This window comes from Artibeus jamaicensis, unplaced genomic scaffold (genome assembly GCF_021234435.1).
Source record: "Artibeus jamaicensis isolate MK-2021 breed Jamaican fruit bat unplaced genomic scaffold, CSHL_Jam_final contig_414, whole genome shotgun sequence".
Taxonomy (NCBI): domain Eukaryota; kingdom Metazoa; phylum Chordata; class Mammalia; order Chiroptera; family Phyllostomidae; genus Artibeus; species Artibeus jamaicensis.
The window spans coordinates 6,521,540-6,545,882 of NW_026521822.1; the positions used below are offsets into that span (position 1 = coordinate 6,521,540).

General features: G+C 36.8%; 1 protein-coding gene across 3 annotated transcripts in view; it reads left to right on the forward strand.

The window, feature by feature from the left end:
* VWA8 (von Willebrand factor A domain containing 8) overlaps positions 1 to 24,343 on the forward strand; it is a 459,390-nt gene that overhangs the window by 176,177 nt on the left and 258,870 nt on the right. For 2 of the 3 annotated variants that reach the window (XM_053665429.1, XM_053665427.1), the window contains 3 exons: positions 7,845 to 7,951; positions 13,550 to 13,656; positions 20,673 to 20,744. In XM_053665429.1, the coding sequence (XP_053521404.1) occupies positions 7,845 to 7,951; positions 13,550 to 13,656; positions 20,673 to 20,744 (286 nt within the window). The remainder of the gene's footprint in view (positions 1 to 7,844; positions 7,952 to 13,549; positions 13,657 to 20,672; positions 20,745 to 24,343) is intronic. The other variant, XM_053665428.1, reaches the window with a different exon arrangement.

Genomic DNA, 24,343 nt, shown 5'->3' on the forward strand with positions numbered 1-24,343 from the left:
ACAAAAGAAAAATATCATCTTTCTATACTTTTTTAACCAGTGTATCTGTCCATGGTTATAAGATTGGCTACATAAAAAATTCAGAAGAAACTGCATATAAATTATTAGAACAAATAGAGTTTAGGGACATTACTTACACATCCAAATCAGTAATAATATTCTCATATTTCAGTAACAGCCAATGAGAAAGCCTAATTTTTAATAATAGTCTTATTTAAAATAACATTGCAAAATTTTGAGTACCCAGGAATAAATACAATGAATGACATTTAATGGTTTCAAGGAGAAAAACATGAATGTTTATTGAAAACTCTAAAAGATTAAAACAAATGGGAAGTTATGCCATGTTCATGAAAGGTAAGATTCAGTATTGTAAGGCTGTTTGTTTTACCTTGAATTGATATAGAGTTATAACATAGTCAGATAACACCAAAGTATTAATGAATTTGACAAGCTAATCTCAAAATTATCGTGGCAGTGTAAAGGGCTAATAAATAGTCAAGCATTTTTGAGGAAGATTAAGAGGTGTACTTTCTCTGTCAGATATCAAGATCTATTATAAACCTATATTCATTATAACAGTGTGGTATTGGTACAAGAAAAGACAAATAGACCATAAGCATAATCTACACAGCCCAGAACCAGACCCACTATGGGTATTTGGTATATATTAGAGGTGGCTTAATAAATCAGGGTAGGAATGGATGGACTTGTCAATAAGTGGCTAAAAATGAGGAATATTTACTTTATTTTGTACAAAATAGTAAAATCCTATTATGTAACAAAACATCATAAGTGACTCTACAACTTAAAAGTTACAAACTAAGATGTTTCATAAGATTTATAATCACAAAAGTACTGATATTCTGGGACTATTAAGTACTAATTAATGAGATACAAGAATAAACCCTAAACGGGCAAAGGATGAGTAGACATACACAGAAAAATTAACTCAAATGACCAAAAAAATATTTGAGAAGATGGTCAACTTCATTATTTATCAGGGAAATAACATTTAAGATAATAATCATCTATCATTTTATACTTAAAAATATATACTTGTGCAAATTAATTTTTTTCATGAGTGGAAGAAAGTGTACTTTCATGACTGCTGTTGAGATAGAAGTCTCATAACTTTGGGGTTGATAACACAGTATCTGTGTGCCTAAATATATTAGTACTATATTATTTGACAATTTACTTCTTGATGTTACCTAAGAGATAAGACTTACACGTATTTATAAGAAGATGTGTAGAAGGATATTTGTTGCATCATTGTTTGTAAACATGAAAAATTGGAAACAACCTATCAGTAGGAAATGAATATATAAACTGACATTCATGTAATGAAATACTATGTAGAAGTTAAAATGAAGTAGATCACTTTTCTCTGCATGTATGGATAGGTATGAATCATAACAACCTAATATTGAATGAAAAAAGCAGTTTACAAGAGGAGGTTTGGTATATGATGCCCTTTATATAAAATGTTAAGTACACTAAAGAATGTAATATATATTTTTCTCATACATATGTACCAAAATAAAAATATGGACAGGAAGATACCCACTGATTTCAGGGTGAGGGTTACCTGCAGGACGGGGAGAGATGAACAGAATGCTTAATATTCTTGGTAATTTTCTGTATGCTTGAAATATTTCATACTTAAAAATTGAAAAATGAAAAAATGCTTACTTTCCATACTCATAAATATATCACTGAATCAAAGAGCTAATTCTTCCAGTGTTATCAATAAAACTCTCTTTGGTTACCATCCCATGACCCTTTGCAAATAAGTCAAACAGCTATCTTGTTTGTACATCATCTGTTTACTTTAGCAAGGCTAATGAGTCAAAAGCCTTTTTACTAATCCTCTCTTCAAGATAGCACAGTGGCAGGATGAAACAAACAATTATTGATGTGTACAGGTTTTTTTTTTATGGCCTCATTCCATGTGGAAGCAGTGAAAAGAAATTTTAGAACAAAAATTGACATAATATATATTCATGTCTATTATTAAGCAAAGAAAATCAAAAGAAATTCTCTAGGCTAAATTCATTAAAGATCAAACTTAATTATTAGTTAGGCTTGTTTTGTTAGTTTCATTTAAAAATATTATTAATTTGTTTGCTGATGCCAGTTCAATTGAAATTGGAACATTTCTCCATCTGAGGAAATGACTCCCTAAGGACCTTGTCCTCATAGCCCATAATGTGTACATCAGGTCTTGGAGCTAAATGCAAAATCCATTTTCTAGATGAATGGCATCTAGTCTAAGAGGACAAAGGAAAGAAAATGTAGAAGATTAGGAAAATATCAGTTCTTTCACATGCAAAAAAATTGTAGAAGAGTTTATTAAAATTCACTGTTATAAGACTAATCCATCCAAGTATTTTGCATTCCATTAAATTATTTAGTTCTGGAAAATCTTGGGGGTGATGATCCTTTAGAATAGAAGCTTGGGGCAGAATTATAAGAATTTAATCAGAGATGAAGATTAACTAAATGTCTCAGTCATTGAGGTAACGGGGAAATTTTTCATTCACCAACAACTTAGTTTACTTACATTTTCCAGACATTCCCTTGTGACATGAAATGAAAAACATCTACATAAAATTTGTACATTGTTTAAGCTCATAGCTGATTAATTTTTAAAAATAACAAGCCTGATAGAATGATTATGGTGATTATTTTGATGTGAATTTTTTGTTGTCCTTAAGAATGATTTTTCTTGTGAGAGAGACTATTCAGGGACTTTAAGAGAGACTTTTTTACTTTAAAACTGCTATTGAATTTTTTTAAGTCTATAAGAAATCTAGATTTCTGTTTTGTGTTATTCGGCTTACTCTATAAGTCTATGAGATCTAATTACTTTTATGGGCCTTTGAAAGTTGTGTGACCCTCTTTATAAAACTTGCCTAAATTAAGTATCTTCAAACATTTGAAATTATGTTAATGAATTTTATATATTGTTTCATTTTAAGCTCTTCAGACATATGAATTAAGAAACAAATCTTCCTGAGAAATTAACTGATGCAGAATTTGACAATTTAAATTTTTTAAAATATATTTTATTGATTATGTTACTACAGTTGTCTCATTTCCCCCCTTTATTCCTTTCTGCCCTTTAACCCCCCTCCCATCCCTATTTCTCCCCTCTTTATTTCACGTCCATGGGTTGTACATATAAGTTCTTTGGCCTCTATATTTTCTATACTATTCTTAACCACCCCCTGTCTATTTTGTACCTACCATTATGCTGCTTATTCTTTGTACCTTTCCCCCTTTCTCCCTCTCCCCCTGCTGCTAACCCTCCATGTGACCTTCCTTTCTGTGATTCTGTTCCTGTTCTAGTTGTTTGCTTAGTTTGTTTTTGTTTTCATTTTTAAGGTTCAGTTGTTGATAGTTGTGAGTTTGTTGTTTTACTGTTCAGATTTTTTATCATCTTTTTCTTAGATAAGCCCCTTTAACATTTCATCTAATAAAGCACAGGTGTCAGATACAAGGCACAACAGCCAAATCTGGCCCAGCACCTTGTTTCATCCGTGTAATAAGGGCTTGGTGATAATGAACTTCTCTAACTTGACCTTGTCTGGGAAGCACTTTATCTACCTTTCCGTTCTGAATGATAGCTTTACTTCATAGAGTAAACTTGGATGTAGGTCCTTGCCTTTCATGACTTCTTTCCAGCCCCTTCTTGCCTATAAAGTTTCTTTTGAGAAATCAGGTGATAGTCTAATGGGCACTCCTTCATCGGTAACTGTCTCCTTTTCTCTTGCTGCTTTTAAGATTCCCTCCTTGTCTTTAATCTTGGGTAATGTAATTATGATGTGCCTTGGTGTGTGCTTCCTTGGGTCCAAGTTCTTTGTGACTCTCTGAGCTTCCTGGACTTCCTGAAAGTCTATTTCCTTTGCAGTCTATCTCCTTCACTATTTTTTCAAAGAAGTTTTCAATTTCTTGCTCTTCCTCTTCTCTTTTTGGCACTTCTATGATTCAGATGTTGTAATGTTTAAAGTTGTCCTGGGGGTTCCTAAGCCTCTCCTCATCGTTTTGAATTTTTGTCTTTTCATTCTGTTGAAATGTTTATTTCTTTCTTCTGGTCCAAACCATTGATTTGCATCCACTTTCCTTCCCTTCACTAATGGTTCCTTGTATATTTTCCTTTATTTCACTTTTTATAGCCTTCACTTTATCCTTTATTTTGTGACCATACTCAGCCAATTCTGGGAGCATCCTGATTACCAGTGTTTTGAACTGTGCATCTGATAGGTTGGCTGTCTCTTCATTGCTTAGTTGTATTTTTTTTTTTAGCTTTGATCTGTTCTTTTATCTGGGCCATTTTTTTCTGGTATTCAAGCACCTGTTATGTAGTAAGTGGCAAAGCCTTAGGTATTCACCAGGGTAGGGCAACCCAGGTTGCTGTGTTGTGGTACTGTACGTGGGGGAGAGGTCCAATGCCACTTGTTCAGCTCTTGTGGTGGCTTTTAGTCATTGCTGCCCCTGCTACCCACAAGCAAATTGGATTCCCAGGTGGTCATTTTGTATACCTTCTAGGACCCTGCAGGTCTCTCCAATGAATTCTCTTGTGAGGCTGGGAGTTCCCCCCCTCCCCCGCCCCCACCCAGCCTCAACGCCCACAGGTGTTTTCAGTCAAAGGTTTTGAGGTTTTATTTCTCAATACTGGAACCCTGGGTTGCAGGGTTTGCTTCTCTTCCCTGTTCCTCTCAGTTTATCTGCACGTAAATGTGGGTCTGCCTGCTCTGCTAGCTGCTGCCCGGTCTGGTCTTCCAGCCACTGGGTCCTCCAGAAGCCAGGTTTGCCAGCAGCTGCCTTGCCAGGTGTCCTCTCTCCAGCTGCCTGTCTCCGCCCCTCCTATGAGTCCAGATGAATGTGTCTTTTTAACTCCTTGGTTGTCAGACTTCCATACAGTTATACTTTCTGTCAGTTCTGGCTGATTTTTATTTTTAAGTTTCTTGTTGTCCTTCTTTTAGTTGTGTGAGGAGGCACAGTGTGTCTACCTACACCTCCATCTTGGGTAGAAGTACAATTTAGATTTTTAACTAGGATAAACCATAAATTAAATATTCCAATGCTGTTTATAAATTTGATTTAAAATCACAGGTAAAGATGAATCAATTGTTACAGTAAGCAAAATAAGCCAGGTGGTGAAAGACAAATACCATATGATCTCACCTTTAACAGGAACCTAATCAATAAAACAAACAAACAAGCAAAATATAACCAAAGACACTGAAATAGAGAACAGGCTGACCAGAGGAGAGAGGGGAGGGAATTTCAGGGGAAAATGGGAAGGAACAAGTATAAAGGACACATGAACAACAACCAAAGGGGTGTGGAAATGGGAGGGAGGTGGGGAGGGGTGGGAGGGGTGGGTGGGGTGGGCTGGGATGGGAGTAAAAGGCAGAAAACTGTACTTGAACAACAATTAAAATGAAAAAAAAAGATTAATCAATCGCACTTTCTAAATAGAACTCAAAGACTACCTGACATCCACAGAGCCCCTGTGGGGGGTCTTTTCCTCTCCTTACTACTAATACTTCTCCCCTCTTGGATGGTAATTTGGGAACATCCTCTACCCTTGTTCTAGCTCCTTATGCTACCATCTTGAGAAATCTTATTTTTTATTTTTGACCTAAAGATCCCATTCTACTCCTGTGACAGAGTTATTTGAATTAGCCTAAGGCAACTTCTTCTGTTTCTGAGTTTCCCAGAATATGGTTGAATCTTCTTTAATTTTTCTTGTAACCAAGATCTAACAAAACTAGGGACTTTCCAATTCTTTTTTTGTTGGAAATAAATAATGGTAATAGTAATAATGATTTTGAAAAGACACTATGGTACTCATATTACTGATAAATACATTTTAAAAGTTTGAAACAGGATATGTGCTTGCTTTGGTTATGGGGAGGTAAGATAAAAAGAGTGATATTTGATTCATTCACTTTTTATTTATTTTACCAAAAGCCAGGGAAGGAGAGAAAAAAATAGAAAATAGGAGTGACCAGTGGGAAAGGAAGCAGTTAACTAATCTCTTGAGTCCTGTGGAAAAAAGTAAGGGTTGAGCTCACACCACCTGGCGTGTTTAATTGTCCTTGTTTGGGTCCAACATCCTTTGGAATTTAGGTTCTAGGGGTAAATAAATTTCAACTTCCATGCTATGCTATCTATGATTATTTGGTGGTGGTGCCTGGGTGTGAGGTTAAAATAATTTTGAAACATGTTTAATCTCAGTGGGAAAGAGTATCACACTGGTAAGCGATGCCTGAAACTGCCATTGAAAGGAGCCCTACGTAGCTCGCTTGGTATCCTACACAAGCTTTGGAGGGCAATCTAGAAATGTTCTAGTACAGTGGAAATGTGAGGATGTGTTGACAGACACACTATAGAGATGTCAGGAGTTTCTGGGAATAGCAAACAAAGTCTAACCTTGAAATTAGTTGTTCTTTGTCAATCCAGGTGGTCTGACAGGAAGTAATGGAGATAGAGCAGCAGGACCTAATGTTACCAGCTCAGATTCTAGTTCTAAGGATAGTGGTGAAAAGGTCGGGCCACGTGCCAAGATGAAAGTGCAGGAAACATGATAAAAGCTAGTTTTGTGTCTGGGAGGTAAGGTGAGGGCTTGGTTTTGAAAAAAAAGAACAGTCTAAGAAATGTGATGCAAGTTCAGAGATGAACAGCAATAAATCTGACTTGATACTGAACTGATGAGCTACTGGCCTACGGCTGTATACAGGGTGGGGCAAAACTGGGTTTACAGTTGGGAGTATGCGGAACACAGAGTTTATTCTTGTATTACTAGTTATCAATTATTTTCCATATCAACAACTATAAATCTACTTTTGCGCAACCCTGTAAATCCCCCATCATAGCCCAGGACCACAATAAGGCCGTAGGTGGGAGTTAGTGTCAGACATGTAGCTTGGAATATTACAGGGACAGGAAATCCAACAGTCCTTTACACACTCATCCTTTTTCCTCCTCACTCACACCAACATCTCCTTTATTAGGGTTTATTCTCAAGGCTGTGGAAACAACCACAGAAAATTTAAAGCTATGGAAAAACCTAAATTAAAAGTGGTGTGTTGATAGTATGTTTATTTGGAACATCGTGGGATATAGTATTTAGTTTATGGTATTATAGCACAGGTAACCATGGATTAAATATCATTTGTATTGACTCACTTATGTTCAGAATTCCAGATACATTGTGTGGGAAACTCTTTTCATATTCTAAGCCCAGGAAGTTCATGCAACTTATTTATAGATTAAGAATGCCTCTGTCACTTGCCAGAGTGTTGTTTTGACAAAATACGTATAGAATAGATAGGCTGTTACAATTTTTAAATGGAAAGAAGAACCAAGCTGCATAATATTAAATTCATAAAATAATTTATGTAAGAATGTAAAAGAAACATTATTAATCCATCTCCACTGATTTCAATTTGTAATTGCTAACTTGGAGGAAGTTAAAATATTGTTTTATCTATTTAATAAAATTTGGTAAGCCAGTTAAATGATAAACAAGATTTGTGAGGTATACTAAATCTGTTTTCAAAGGCAAATTATTTTAAGTCTTGTTCTGCAAAATTTTATATATAAATGAATAACATTAATTACTAATGACTTTTACTCATTAAAAAAGATTCAACATATACTTCATTATCACATGTACTCAAAGTTTATTTACTATTTATATTTCACAGATGCAGATTGAACTTTCTTAATTGGTTGTAGTTAGTGTGTCTGTGTGTACACATGTGAAAAGATATTTAGGAATCACAGAAAGTTTTGACTTTATCATTCAATTCTCTCCCCTGCTCTAGGTTTTTACCAAGCCTTGCAAGGTCAGCATTAGAAAAAAACCTGGCAGATGCTTCAATAGAAATAAGTATTGATAATAATTTAGAACCAGAACTGGAAGATTACAAATGTAAGTATTTGCTGTATATTTTTTAAGTGAAATAATAATAACTTTTAAGAAAAATGGTTTTGTTTTCTATTTATTTTGTTTCATTTTGGGTTGAAGAAATAAATCTTTTTTTAAAAAAGATTAAAACCCACTTAAAAGTTATGCCTTAGACTACTTCCTGTATTTTGGTATCAGATACCGGTCTTCCCCCATGCCCACTCTCTTAAGAATCTCAATTGGCATGCGCATGTTAAAGGCTCTGAGAATTTCTGATAAAAATAAACTTGTGTGATTTTGTCTAACATTTTTTTCTAAATGTATTTCACCTTGGAATCTAAAATTCTTTTTTCCTTGCACAGCATTTCCATTTTGAGGACCAGCAGTCCTCAAAAGTGGTATGTGGGATATAGTATTTAGTTTATGGTAGTATAGCACAGGTAACCATGGATTACCTGTGGGTTATCTTATAGGATGTGTTTGTGAAACTATTCTAGGTTTAGATAGACTAAAGTAATATTCAGAGTACCATTTTATTTCTTCTTAATCTGCTTCCATATGTATGATGTCTATCCACAGAGTATCCAGCCATGTAACATGAAAAGTAGAGATATTTATTGAACAAGATACAAGAAACACAGTACATAAGACAATGATGCCTCAATCCCCTTCAAAGTAGTAACCTTGGGACCTCACAGTTCTCCCAGTCACTATCAGCTGCCCCTACATGGTACTTTACTGGATCTCATTGTTACCGAACAAGAGGTCCGAGGGAGGGGCAATACAATATTTGGCCCACCTAGGGATGCCCAAAACTGCTATACAACAGGGGCCCCTCCCAAAAACAAAATACTAATATCTACTGGGCCCTTCTGTCCGCTGCCAATTGGAAAGACATCTCTTAATGCCAGAGATTTGTGAAAAGGAAACAAAATGTTTATTTAATGCTATTCAGGCCTAATGCCTCCACTAAAATATCAAAGGTCTTTAGGGTATACACCTACACCCGCACAGCGCTCCCTTCTCCCACTGTCCCAGCTCCGGGTACCGTAAATCAGGAAAAGAGCACACGTCTGTATTGCAGGCTGCTGGCACCGTCAGCCGTGTCACTGTGCAGGATCTCGAGTTAATCCAAAGTACTGTGGTACCCTCTCATGGTCCACTGGCAAGAGTCCTTTGTACCCAGTTCCAGTCAAAGTCTCTCTTGCTTTTTCAGGCTCCGCGGCCAAAGGGGGCACCCCAAAGCCGCGTGGGCTTCTTCTACAAGCTGCAGGGGTCTGCACTCCACCAAAAGCATGTGGCTTTCTTCTTCACCTGGCTGCAGGGATCTCCATTCTGGCAAAGCTGCGTGGTTTTTCCCATTCACCTGGGAAAGAGGGGGTCCGCACCCTGCCAAAACCACGTGGCTCCCTCTTTCACCTCACCAAGAGGGGGTCCTCACTCTGCTGAAACCGCGTGGCTCTCTCTCACCTGGGCAGTTATCGCCTCATGACCCTGAGCCCATCTTTTCCGAGCTCTCACGCAGGCCTTCTCACTCAGGAGAGCAGCCCCCAGTTCCATCCTGAGTCCCCGCTACTCCCTTCTCACTCAGGAGTGCAGACCCTAGTTTCCATCCTCCTGAGTCCCAGCTACTCCCTTCTCCCTGGCTCCAAACTTGGCCACTGCTATTTAACATATCTATGAAACCAGTTAAAGGTTATACATATGTTAAATAATCATTCTAGAGGTTAGCTGCAAAACTGTTGCTATGCAAAACAACTCTCAATGGCCTGGCTCCATTCGTTTCTTCCCCCCGGGGGGAGGTGTGAGGACATCTTATATGTCTCTCCAATATTCCTACACACTTTGAATTCTGGACACTATTCCAAATCTTTTTTTGGGGGCCCCCCTGGCTGCACCCTGTATCATCATCAATGGTCTGAAATCACTTCCCTATTGTTTGGGGAAAAGCCAGAAGTTGCAGGACACCTAATCTGGGCTATAGGGGGGATGAATTACCTGGGTGATTCAATATTTTGACAAAAAACTCTGCATGCAATGTAATGCTTGAGCAGGTGCATTGTGGTGATGAAGCTGCCAGAGGTCTCCAGTTGCCCATAGCTGTGGCCTTCTTTTTTTTTTTTTTTTTTTAGATTTTATTTATTTATCTTTAGAGAGGAAGAGAAATATCAGTGTATGGTTGCCTCTCATGCATCCCCCACTGGCAACTGGCCTGCAACCCAGGCATGTGCCCTGACTGGGAATCAAACTGTGATCCTTTGGTTCACAAGCCCGTGCTCAATCCACTGAGCTACACCAACCAGGGCAGCTGTGGCCTTCTGAATCATCCAAATAGTTTCCATGGAGGAATGTTCAAGCTTAATGCAAAACTGGATGCAGATTTGTTGCTCTACTCGCTCATTTTGACTGCAACGGCCACACAACACACATGCTCACTCAGTGGTGTCTCTAGTCCCCACTGACTAGCACAGTGAAGTCATCATTGTTGATGCATGTGCATTCCAGTCCACTGTCCTTGTTACATCAATGTTGTGCAAACCGTTCTCATTATATTAACATTGGCTGGACTTTTTTAAAACAGACCTCGTATTGTCTTTTGTTGTTCTTTTCTCCTGGAGAGCCACATGTATAATTTTGAATTGGGGGGAAGTTTATTTCTTCCTATACAAGTTGCTCATTTTTCCAATAATGGGTAGTGAAAGTTTCTCTATTTTTGAGGTATTAATCACCTCAAAACATTCAGTGTTTTAACAGTATTGTATTAAAGGGGTCTATTGTGGTTTTCTTTGTAGTAGGTGTTTATTATTTTTGTATTTATTTATTTTTAGAGGGGGGGAGAGGAGAGAACAGAGGAGGAGGAAAACATGGATGTGTGAGATAAATGTCATTGGTTGCCTGTCACATGTCCCTAGCTGGGGACCTGGCCCACAACCTGTGCATGTGTCCTGACTGGGAGTTGAATTTGCAGGCCAGCTTTCAATCCACTGAGCCACACCAGCCAGGGCTGTCTGTAGTAGGTGTTCTTAGTTGTTGGACATACACTGAGATAAGAACTTGATATTAAGAAAATAAGATGACTTTTTTTAAAGTAAAATTTTAAACTCTGCATATTGATGGATCTGGGTATAGATATACACAGCCAATTCAGAGACAGAATAACCTTGGTTCTTTTTAAACTCATAATGTTACATGCGAATTATTTAACATTTCCAAAGAAATACTGCATCATTCAGACTATAGATTGCTTTGTCTTGGTAACAGGCTGTTAGCAGTTCTGATCTCAGTCATATGTAGGGGGTAAGGAACCTAAATCAAGAGACTTGATTCCTCTGATTCCATCCATCTTTAATGTCATCTGCTTTGGAAAATTCATTTAATTCACTTTTTTGGTTCAGGGGCCATGCTCACCAGGCAACATTCTGATAAGGATTTAGTTTTCTCCATTCAGGTCTTCCTCTAGGTAATGTGCTCATCTGACAAGCAGTGTATCATATAGTCCATATGAAAGTTGCAATTTTCATTGCAATGTAATACTTTGCAATTCTGTGTTTATATATAAACATTTATATGTAGATAAATTTGTGTCTTTAATAATCTCCTGAGAGTTAAGTTTGTTCTCTGTTGTGATGACGAAATCAGGTTTTGAGCTTATCAAGCTGAGGACTTAATGAATTCACCAAAATAATGCCATCCTCTGAGATTTCATAGACGATTGTTAGCCAGCTTTCTCCCAGGGAACTCTAGTATCCCTATTCTCTCCATGCATTTCTCTTTTTTAGCTTGAAATTTTAACAATAAGTAATGGTTGATTGAATTAAATCATCCTAATGACTTAAATATACTAAAGCATAGATGATATCAGATGCTGTTTGAATCTAAAATTTTGCCTATCATTTTAACATACAAGTATATAGTAAAGTTACTGCACAATCCTGGTCTGTTCTTTCACAGTTTTATAGCAGGTCTATTTCAGAGACCCGATGGTGGTAAATATATAATAAGCCTTCAGCATGACAGCTTGTGTTTTTTTCCCCTATAGAACGTGTAAGTAAAAGCAAAAATGGTGAGGATCTATTAAAAGAAGAGGTGTACTGTGCTTTGGCATGTGTGTAGCACTCAGCAGTGACTAAACAGGGTGGCGGTGTAATTATTTTTATCTTAAAATTGTTCATGATACTCCATAGATGCTCATATTGCTTTTCTACCTTGTCTTTTAAAATACTTTAGCACTAAAGTAGAAATTTTCCTATTTAAAGTATGGAGGGAAAAGATGGGTCTGTTGTTTAAGGTATTGTAGTTGTCTACCTGCTTGCTAGGGTATTTCCACAGGATGGAATATTATTTGGAGTCAACAGATTGAACATACTCCACGTGGCAGAAAGAATATCAATTCTGTTTTTAGCTCTACCCATACCAGCTGGGAGATTTGAAGCAAATTACTTAATGTTTTGTTTTTCTTAGCTTCTTCATAATTCTTGTCTCATTATTAGGAAAATTAAATTAAATTATATGAGAAAACAGTAAGTTGAAGTTCCTGCTGTGGGACCTGGCACACAGAAGGTTCTCAGTTAATGATAGCTTCCATTATTGTAATCATTGCTACTACTACAATTACTACTATTAGTGTTATCATTAATGACCTTGGCATATATCAGACAGGGAACATGGGTGTCTGGTTACTGTAAGGAGTGCATATGACAAATCCCTGACATCAGTAAATTTATTACTTAGGTTCCTGACTTCAAGGAGCTTAGATTCGATTCTAGACCAACTAGAAGAGACATGCCAATAATAATAATATCATAAAATAATCGTGTAGCTCCTGGGGTGCTTATTTGAAAATACAGATCTTCTGGACCATCACTGAAAATAGTAATTTGGGAGGTCTGGCATGGGTTGATTCATTTGTATTTTTGATTAGGTATCTTGGGGGTTCTTGTGTGGGGTTTTTGAATGGGAGGATATGAAAACATGATGTTCAAGGTACTTTAAAGCACTTGAATGTATATTTAGTTTATATATGTATGATAGTCTTTGATCAAACAAGTTTATTAAGGTGACTTAGTTCTGGGGTTTTTTTCCTCTCAATTTTATCTATATACCATTTGCTGTATACATGGTTTTAATTAAATTTTATTACATTTTAGAAAATTGATTAAAACTTTTTATAGAGCTTTAACTTGTTTATATAGAGCTAAAAACACTCCAGCAGCCCTGACTGGTGTAGCCTAGTGGGTTGGGCACCATCCCACAAACCAAAAGATTGTTGTTTGGATTCCCAGTCAGGGCACATGCCTGGGTTGTGAGCCAGGCCCCCTGCTGGGGGGCATTCAAGAAGCAACTGATTGATGTTTCTCTTCCTCTTCCTCCCTTCCTTCCCCTCTTTCTAAAAATAAATAAATGAAATCTTTAAAAAAATAAAAACACTCTGGTGAATAAAACACCTTCAAGGTTATTATTATACTACCTTCCAGCTTATTTTTTTATTTTGTATGTTAAATTAAAATTCCTTGATGAGCCCACAAGACAGTAAAGATGCTGTATTGCATTCTGTATGGGCTGAACTTGACTTCTCTGAGGCGAGTGCAACTAGTGATTCTCTGTCCTGTGTGAGATTTTTAGGTGAGGTAGCATCTGGATCTCTGAGGATTGGAGCTGTCAGTGCACCAATCTATAATGCCCATGAGAAGATGAAAGTGCCTGATGTTCTGTTCTACGACAACGTTCAGGTAAGATCACTGCTTTGCATTCATGGATAAATCATCCCTTACTCTGCAGTAGTTCATTCTGATTCAAGTGAAATTGTTTAATTATTTTTTGTAATTCACTAAGTTCAATTTAGCTGATTCCAAATGAAGTGTTGGAATGTCTTCCATTAATGCATTGTGATATTGGAAGAGCTGCTGCTATTAGACTATAATAAATTTTATATGTGCACATATATTATGCTTCAGGTAAATGAAATGAACATATTATTGAATTAAAAAACAAAGTAGAATAATACTAATCCTGTCTTTTGCATCCCTGTTGGTTAAATCATTTTATTTCAAAGAGTGATATAACTTATGTATTCTTTCCTTCATATTTCTTTTCTTTTCCTGAAAGTTTCTAGTATTTTTCTATTCTTTATTTTATTTTTAAGGGAGGAAGGTAGATAATTTCCCACTTGTAAACTAAGTTATTATCAGGACCTTCTACTATGATGCAAAAATAAATATGTACATAAAATGCTTTATTGTAGATGTTCACTATAATAAGAAATTCTTTCAGAGAAAATCACTCATAAAAAGTTGTTTTTTTCTTTTCCAGATTTTCTGTCAAGTGGTTATATATTTATTTTTTAATAAAACACAGGCTTAAACTTTTCTACAGTATTTGATCACTAGTCTGCATGTAAATAATAACCTTACATTTACAAATAATATTAGAAAAACTACCTATTGTTTCAACTATATTAAATATTTAGGCATACTAAAGTAAATTTTTTTATTTGCCATTTTATGATCTATTTGTTGTTCAATGAGTATTATAATTTATATCTCTGTATTATATTAACAACATAGAAGTTATCTAGGTAAATTCTTTCTCGATAAAAATATTAAAGAAATATTTTGAAATCTGTCAAAACTTTAATTATCATTATGACATAGCAAAAGGCATAACCCAATTTGCTTTTTTTAGAAATATATTTTATTGATTATGCCATTACAGTTCTATTTTGCCCCTTCATTCCCCTCTACACCCCTCCCCCACCATTTCCCCCTTTAGTTTATGACCACGTGTCTCAAGTTCTTTAGTTTCTATATTTCCCATACTATTCTTGCCCTCCCCCTGTCTATTTTCTACCTACCATCTATGCTACTTATTTTCTGTACCTTCTCCCCTCTTCTCCTCCCACTCCCCTGTTGCTAACCCTCCACATGATCTTCATTTCTATGGTTCTTCTCCTGATCTAGCTGTCCTCTTAGTTTGTTTTTGTTTTAGGTATGGTTCTTAATAACTGTGAGTTTGCTGTCCTTTCACTGTTCATCTTTTTTATCTTCTTTTTCTTAGGTAAGTCCCTTTAACATTTCATATAATAAGGGCTTGGTGATGATGAACTCCTTGAATTTGATCTTATCTGAGAAGCACTTTATCTGCCCTTCCATTGTAAATGAAAGTTTTGCTGGATAGAGCAATCTTGGATGTAGATCTTTGGATTTCATGACTTGGAATACTTCTTTCCAGCCCCTTCTTGCCTGTCAGGTCTCTTTTGAGAAATCAGCTGACAGTCTGATGGGCACTCCCTTGTAGGTGACTGTCCCCTTACCTCTTGCTGCTTCTAGGATTCTCTCCTTCATTTTAATCTTGGCTAATGTAATGATGATGTGCCTTGGTGTGTTCCTTCTTGGGTCCAACTTCTTTGGGACTCTCTGAGCTTCCTGGATTTCCTGGAAGTCTGTTTCCTTTGCCAGATTGGGGAAATTCTCCTTTATTATTTGTTCAAATCAGTGTTCCACTTACGGCTGTTCCTCTTCCCCTTCTGGTACCCCTATAATTCGGATGTTGGAGCGTTTAAAGATGTCCTGGAGGTTCCTAAGCCTCTCCTCATTTTTTTGAATTCTTGTTTCTTCATCCTTTTCTGTTTGATCATTTTTTTCCTCCTTCTGGCATACTCCTTTGATTTGAGTCCCAGTTTCCTTTCCATTACTATTGGTTTCCTGTGCATTTCCGTTCATTTCAGTTAGTTTAGCCTTCATATGTTCTTCTAATTTGTGACTAAAATCAACCAGTTCTGTGAGCATCCTGATCACCAGTGTTTCGAACTGTGCATCTGAAAGTTTGGCTATCTCTAGATCACTTAGATTTATTGGCTCTGGGGCTCTGAGTTGTTCTTGAGCCATGTTTTGATCTGTTCATGCCTGTTACGTAGGAGGAGGTGTTCACCAAGGTGGGGCTACCCAGGTCGCTGGTTTGTGATGCTGTATGTGAGGGTGGGGTCAGAGAGGGACAATGGTGGTCTCCTCTGCCACTTTCTGCCACTGAGGCCTGCATGGTCTGTCTCACTGCTTCGCTCCTTCACTGGTTTATCTGCACTCGAATGTGTGACTGTGGTCAGCCCTCAGTGGGTCCACCGCCTTGTGCCGTCAGTGGGTCTGCCCGCTACTCCACACCTGGGATCCACCTACGGCTGCCGAGCACCTGGGTTGGGCACCCAGGTCTGTCAGGTGGATCTTTCCTGCCCAGTCCAGCTCTGCTGCTGGCTCTGCCCCTTTTACCGGTTTGGCTAAAGGGTTTGTTGTTGTCAGACTTCCATGTAGTTCACTTTTCTGTGCTTTGGCTGCCTTTTTGTTGCTAAAACTTTGTTGTTTTTAAACTTGGTTGTGCGAGAAGATACAGTGCTTCCACCTATGCCTCCATCTTGGCAGAAGTCGCTTTTTATTTATTCTTCAGCTTACAAATGTAGATTTTGTTTTCTTCCAGAACATTAATATTATTAAAAAAGCAGTAGACAAATGAACAGAAAATGAGGTTTCTTATAGGATACAGAGGAGGAAAAAAATCTTGCCTATTAATAAAGACAAAAAAATGATTGTAAGGAAAATATACTATTTCAAAGTAGTGATGGTATTACACTGTCCATACAGTAATCAGGGATAAAGAAAAAAAGAATCAGGAAACTTTCATATAGGTGAAAATTTGAAAGACTCCATCCTAGCAAATGTTGAAAAGACTTGCCAGCATATAAGAATGTAGGAAATTGAAAGGATCATTTTGCCCCCGAACACAGTGTCTATTGCCATGGTGCTTGTGCAGGTCTGCTGTGAACCTTGCACAGTGTCCCTGAGGGGCTCTCTGTGGCGTGTCTCCAAGCATACTTTCTCTTCATAAAGCATTATGAGGTAACCATTAGTGAACATTTTTAGCTGTACCAATTATAGCAACAGTGGCTTGATTAAATTTACTTTTGTTCTATACACTACTATTTCCTTTTACTGCCGAACTTCATCTTTGAAGCAGCAGTCTTAAGTGCCTCTTCAATACGTAGGTTCTTCTATATCATCTTGTTCTATGCCCTTACCACATTGCATTGAAAACGATTTTTAAAATGTGATTTTCCGGCCCCGACTGGTGTAGTTCAGTGGATTGAGCGCACGCTGTGAACCAAAGGGTCGCCAGTTTGATTCCCAATCAGGGCACAAGCCTGGGTTGAGGGCCAGTTCCACAATACAGGGTGCTTTAGAGGCAACCACACATTGATATTTCTTTCTCTCTCTATCTCCTTCTCTTCCCCTCTCTCTAAAAATGAATAATAAAACTTTTTTAAAAGTGTCACTTAAAAAAAAATAAAATGTGTTTTTCCATACTACTAATGCAGTGTTGTGTTTTTTTCCTTTATTTTTTGTATCTCCAGCAAATAGCATAGTGCCTGGTACATTGTGACTGCTGAATAAATATCTGTTGAGTGAATTAGTGAAAAGATGAATAACATTTGAATACTCATAATAAAGAGTATTCGTTCCTTAAACTTTTATCAAGAAATATTACAATTGTAGCACTTTGGGGGAGAAGTTCAAGGAAAGAGAGGTTAATAGCCTTTTAATGAACTTAATAGCTTAATGAACTTTAGATCTGAAAAATTATATAAATATCTACCATGTGTCAAGCCTTGTCATGAGATGTTAGGATACGGAGATTAAAATACACATATGCATGCATGTGCATACACATGCACACAGCTGTAGAGCTCAAGTTGCCTGGGTTTATCAAGGGGGGAAAAAGACAAGTAAGTACACATAGTTACTATACAGTGTAATAAAAGTACATTCAGGTTATCATGGTAGCACTGAAGAGGGGATGGTCACTAAGGAGTGACCTTTGGTATTAAGAGTCTAAGGTATTAAGAGTCTAAGGTATTAAGAGTCATTTAAGGAATTTTAAAGAAAGAAATGACATGATTTTGATCAACAAAGTGACATTACAGGCATACCTTGGAGATATATTGCAGGTTTGGTTCCAGACCACTGCATTAAAGCAAGTATACCAATAAAGCAAGTCATAGGTTTTTGCTAGTGGAGGGTTTGCTAGTTTTCTGCCTTCAGTTGGTATAAAAAAATCTGTGAAGTGCGATAAAGTAAAACACAATAAAATGAGGTATGCTGGTACTGTAGAGAGCCTATTGGCTCAAGAAGAGACTGAAGTTAGAGAAGCCAAATTGGCTTATCAAAATCTGGGCCAGAGATCATAAAAACCAGAATGAAAACTGTGGGGATGAAAAGGAAAGGATAGATACAGTTGATTTTTTGGTGGCTTAATACCATAGCTTAAACTTGGCGTTTAATTGGCTCTTGGTAAAGGAGGAGTGAGGTGGGCAGGCAGAATATGAGGAAAGGGATTTGGCCAGGTAGTAGAAAATGATACTATTAATCAGGATAAAAGATGCAGGATATAAAATGAATTTGAGAAGAAAGTAATGAGCCAAGTGTTGGATATGTTGAGTTTGAGGAGATAGGGGGATAAGCAAGTAGTTCAATAGTTACTCTAGAAGGACAGGGCTAAAGTCGAGGAGAAGTGTTGCTGTTGAAAATCAGTGTAGAGTTGGTACTTGAAGCCATGGAATGGATGAGAGAGGAGTTAGGGAGAGGAGGGTCAGAAGTAGATCTTCAAATACTGAAGGGGGCTCCCAACCTCTGCCCATGGCCTTTCCTCTGTCCTCAAGACAGGGGATACTGTTTTAAAATAGACACAACCTGCTCTGCCTTATACTGTGATCCCCCGTACCCCAGGAAAGCATGTAAAAAGATGGAAAAAGAACAAATGAAGGAACTTGGGGAAAATTTAAGGAATTACTACAACGAGAAGACCCAACTCAGAAGACTATGGAGAGGAATTGATAGAAAGGTAGGAAGTAATATGGAGAGACAGAGAACTGGCAGAGGACACTTCTGGGAAATTATCTGTGGTGCTAAGTGGTCCAAGAGGTTAAGAGAAGAATTTTGTAGGCCTGAGTCTTAGCTAATATTTATTGATTTGAATAATCTAGTTTAGATCTAATGAAGGCATGAAGTAGTAGGACATGAGAAAAAGTAAAAAAGACTGTAGATATAATAGTCTGGGGTATTTTTCAGTTATTTTACATTGCTTTTTTACTTGGCTGTACAGCTGCTCATTCTAATTTTTTTCTATTCTTTATGCAGATTAGCCCATTTATTTCTGGGAGAATTTAATGTTATCTGGATATTGGCTGTGAATTTTCATGTTAGAAGGAAGAGGTCTCCAGACTACAGTATCCCTAGAACCAGGATTAAAAGAATGTTCTAGGACTCCTTTTGAACTTGGTGACCATACACCTTGGTTTGCTTAATATAGTCCCTGTTTACATGTGTTGTTCCAGCATAAATACTGATAATACCTCTTTTTATACTTCAAAGTGTTCCAGAAAGGACCATAAATCGATATCTCATCCTACTCCACACCTTCTTAAAATTCTAGCTCCATGGTGTATCTGAAAGCATTTAAAAAATAAGAAGAACCTCCAACATACATCAGGCTAAGCTCATATGTTCTTAAAGGAGGGGAAAAAAACTTTCTCAGTTTTTCTAAGATACTGTAACAGAAAATATTGCTTAATTTGACAAGTAAAAGGAAAATATTCTAGATATCAAAAATATTCATAAACCAAGAAAAGAAAAGCAAGTAACAAACTAGAAAAATAACTGCAGCATATATTAGATACAAAATGAGGAGCCAATTTAAACAAAATAAAGAGACTTCACCAGATTTATTATTGAGAGAATCAGATTCCTCTCTCATCTGTTCCATGGCTTTAGTTACCAGCTCTACTGTGCCTTTTTACAAGTAATGAACTTACGTAATTTCAGTACTTAAGAGGCTAGTATTGTTTTGATACAGAAAATCAGGAGAAAGTCATATGGATAGTAATTGGTTTGGGGCTATATTAATAGCTCTCCCCTCAATCCCAGACCTCTTGAACCTGTGTGAGTTATTGTTGTCCTATTTTTCAAGATACAAAAGAGCAATGTAATTTCTTTTGTGGCTATTGTGAATAACTTCAATCTTGTTCTTTTATTATGTTGTATCATAATATGAGTAAAAAGTATGGAAAGTAAATAATATATATTTAATTTTAAAGCTATACATCCTTTGAAGGTAAAGATTGAGAATAAATCAGTGTAGCCTCGCTGGGTAGCTCAGTTGATTAGAGTGTTGTCCCAATATGCCAAGGTTGCAGGTTCAGTCTCTGGTCAGAGCACATACAAAAAGTAACCAGTGAATGCATAAATAAGTAGAACAAAATTGATGGTTTTCTCTCTCTCTCTCTCTTTCCCCCTCTCCCCATTTGTAAACTCAATAAGTAAAAAATTAAAATAAATCAGTGTAAAATGTTTCATGGAAATCTGCAGTTATTTTAGAAAGCCTTTCTACAATATATTTACATTAGCAAGTATTAATTTAAATATTATGTTAAATTATAATTGTGCAGTAGCTGACAAATATTTGAAATATTGGTGAATAGTTTAGTTTTGCTCAGGTGTCCTATTTCAGGTTTTTAATATGAGTGACCTAATTGGTTATATAACTTACTTATAACCACAGCATTAATTTTGGTTTTTTAAAAAAATCAAACTGTTTAGTAATTATATAATAGGTGTTTTCCTTTCCATTGAAGACATCATTATAGTTAACTTTCTTATTTCCCTTTGATTATGCAAAACACAATTAACCTGTAGTTCTTGTTCTCCAGCACATGGTAGTGATGGAAGATATGCTCAAAGACTTTCTTCTTGGAGAACATCTATTATTGGTTGGTAACCAGGTAAGTTATGGCGGAACTCAGGTACTAATTGATAGTAACAGTATAAAAGCAGTAAGTTTCTTGACTTTATTTGAATAAGTGTTTAGAAGTGATTTTTTTCTCACCTAAATTACTTATTTAATTAAACGATAAGGGTCTTCTACCTTCTAAACTTCAGAATCACCTCAGGGCTTAAATCAACCCCCCACCCCCATTTAATCACCCATCAAGCTCTATCTATTCTGCCTCTTAAATATCTACTCTTCTTTTCCACACCTGTCATCCTAGTCCAGCTCACTGTGACCTAGCACCTAGATTATAGTAAGTTTCCTAAAATAGCTCCAGCCCGGCCTTATTCCCATTTTGATCTACTCTCTACTCTGCAACCAAATTGATACTTGTAAAACTAAAATCTGATTAAACCTTTTTTTTCCCCTTTCCCCTGTTTAAATTGACTCCTTACTGCCCTTAGGTTTATAGTCTACAGTGTCTTGCAGGATCTGGCCCCTGCCCATCATTCTAGTCCTAAGCCTTGGCTCTCTGCTTCCTGGCACTATTAGCTTGAGCCACTCTGAACTCCTGCAGTTACTTACGTCTGCTCTAATCTAATCATCTTCTCTGCATGGAGCACTTCCAGTCCCCTCCCTACAACCACATCCCCTACCTCCCTGGAGGTCTTTCTTAGTCTCCCTTGCTTTTTTGTATCCTTCTAGCTCTTTGTCATCACACCAGTCTCCCATTACTGTATTTACATGCAAAATCGTGTCTTCCCAGTGTGTCTGTGTGCTCCTCAAGAGCAGACACCACAGTTCTCTTGTTCATCTCTATACCCTCAGTTCCTACCAGCATAGTACGTGCTACATAGTAGATATTCAGTATGTGTTTATGGAGGCAATGGATGCATATTTTATATTTAGTAGGTTTCTGATAATTTTTTTAAATTGAATTATTAGACTCAGTAAGCATCACCTTGTTTATTTTTTAAATTGGTCTTAAGGATAACAAGCTTTCAGAAGGAGTTTAGTCTTCGTTTTTCCTTTTTTTTAACCTATAAAAAAACAAAACATCTGCTTTATTTAGTCTCTCAAACTTATCATTTTAAAATGTTGATTTTTTACAAAGTAGGCCAGTTGAGTGGTTTACTGGTTGAGCGCACTGACTTGGAAGTTAAGCTCCAATAGTAACTCTTTCACATATGGCTGTAATTTTGGGCACATTGCTTATCTTACTAAGACTCAGTTTCCTTATATCTAATCTGGGAATAAAATTTGTACTATCAATACTTCATTGGGTTAATCTAAGAATCTCATGAGATAGTGAGCACAAAGCACTTTACACAGTGCTCAGCTCATGGTAGATGCTCAGTTAAAAATTACATGTGTGTACCATTGTCCTCTTAAAAAGCCATTTAATATTCCTTATTTCATTTTTTTCTAAATGATTAAAAGGAAATTGATAAATATTTTTCTTTACATAATATATTTTATCATTTCTTTTCAAATTTTTAAATTGTTGTTCAAGTACAGTTGTCTCCATTTTCTCCCCATCACTCCCCCCAACCTCGGCCATCCCCACCTCCCACCCTCCATCCTATCCTTCTTTGGCTTTGTCCATGTGTCCTTAATACTTGTTCCTGAAAAACCTTTCTACTTTTCCCTGCATAATCTCCCTCACTTCCTCTCTGGTGACTGTCAGTTTGTTCTTTATTTCAATGTCTCTGGTTATATTTTGCTTGCTTGTTTGTTTTGTTGAATAGGCTTCACTTATAGGTAAGATCATATGCTATTTGTCTTTCACTGCCTGTCTTATCTCACTTAGCATAATGCTTTCCAGATCTATCCATGCTGTCACGAAGGGTAGGAGCTCCTTCTTTCCCTCTGCTGTGTAGTACAGCATCGTGTAAATGTACCATAGTTTTCTGATCTGCTCATTTACTGATGGGCACTTAGGTTGCTTCCAGCACTTGGCTATTGTAAATTGTGCTGCTATGAACATTGGGGTGCATAGGTTTTTTGTAACTGGTGTTTCAGGATTCTAAGGGTGTAGTCCCCAAAGTGGAATTGCCTAGTCAAAGGCAGTTTCATTTTTAATTTTCTGAGGAATTTCATACCATTTTCCATAGTGGCTGCCCAAGTCTGAATTCCCACCAACAGTGCACTAGGGTTCCCTTTTCTCCACAGTCTCTCCAGCATTGGTTATTTGTTGATTTGTTCATGATGGCCATTCTGAGCAGTGTGAAATGGTATCTCATTGTGGTTTTAATTTGCATCTCTCTGATGGCTAATGATGTTGAGCATCCTTTCATATGTCTTTGGGCCCTCTGTATGTCCTCCTTGGAGAAATGTCTGTTCAGGCCCTTTGCTTATTTTTTAATTGGATTGTTTGTCTTCCTGGAGTGGAGTCATGTGAGTTCTTTATATATTTTGGAGATCAAACCCTTGTCTGAGGTAACATCTGCAAATGTATTTTCCCATAAAGTTGACTCCCTTTTCATTTTGCTGATGTGTTCTTTAGACATGTAGAAGCTTTTTATTTTGATGAAGTCCCATTTGTTTATTCTTTCCTTTATGTACCTTGCTCTAGGGAATATATCATTGAAAATATTGCTGCTTGGAGAATATCTGAGATTCTCCTCACCATGTTCTCCTCTAGGGTTTTTATGGTGTCTCGACTTATATTTAAGTCTTTTATCCATCTCGAGGGTTTTTTGTATATGATATAAGTTGGTGGTGGAGTTTCTAATTTTTGCATGTACCTGTTGAGATGTCTCAACACCATTTGTTGAAGAGGCTATTTTTACTTCATTTTGTGCTTCTGTCTCCTTTGTCAAATATTAATTGACCATAGAGTCTTGGGTTTATCTCTGAGCTATATTCTGTTATATTCTGGTTATATTGGGTTATACTCTGTTCCATTGATCTATGGGTCTGTTCTTATGCCAGTACCAGTTTTGATGACAGTGGTCTTGTAATACAGTTTGATATTGGGTATTGTTATCTCTTCATTTTTGTTTCTCTTTCTCAAAATTGCTATAGCTATTCAGGATTATTTATGGTTCTATATTATTTTTGAAATGTTCTATATCTGTGGAAAGTGATAAATTATTCATGTTATTTTTTTCACTTTTTGCAAAGCTTTACCTTCTATTTACTGAAAAATTATTTTTCTTGATCAGTCTATATACCAGAATAGGAGGAAGATCAGTTAATAGTCCATTCAGTATTCAGTCTCTGATATTGAAGCCCAGGAAATCAGGATATTCTAAGACAAGTTGACTAAGTTTTAATTTTGTAAGTTTGTAACTTTCAGTGAAGGAAACAGGTAAATTAGATAGAATCTAAGAGGTGTTCACTTACAGTAAATAATTGGGTGACCCATTCAACTGAAAATGGTAACAAACTGAGAGGATCAGAGACTGGAGCATTATTACTAGCACAGAATAATGCTGTACTAATTACGGTATTTTAAAATTTCTATCAATCATAGTAATCAAGTGCTAATTAGTATTTAGCTAATTAAATGAGGTCTAACTTTGTGCATGCTTACCTTTACCAGGTCAGGGAGTGGCAATTGGACCAAAGTGACAGGTTAAAATCTAAACAGAACTTTTCAAGTACTTA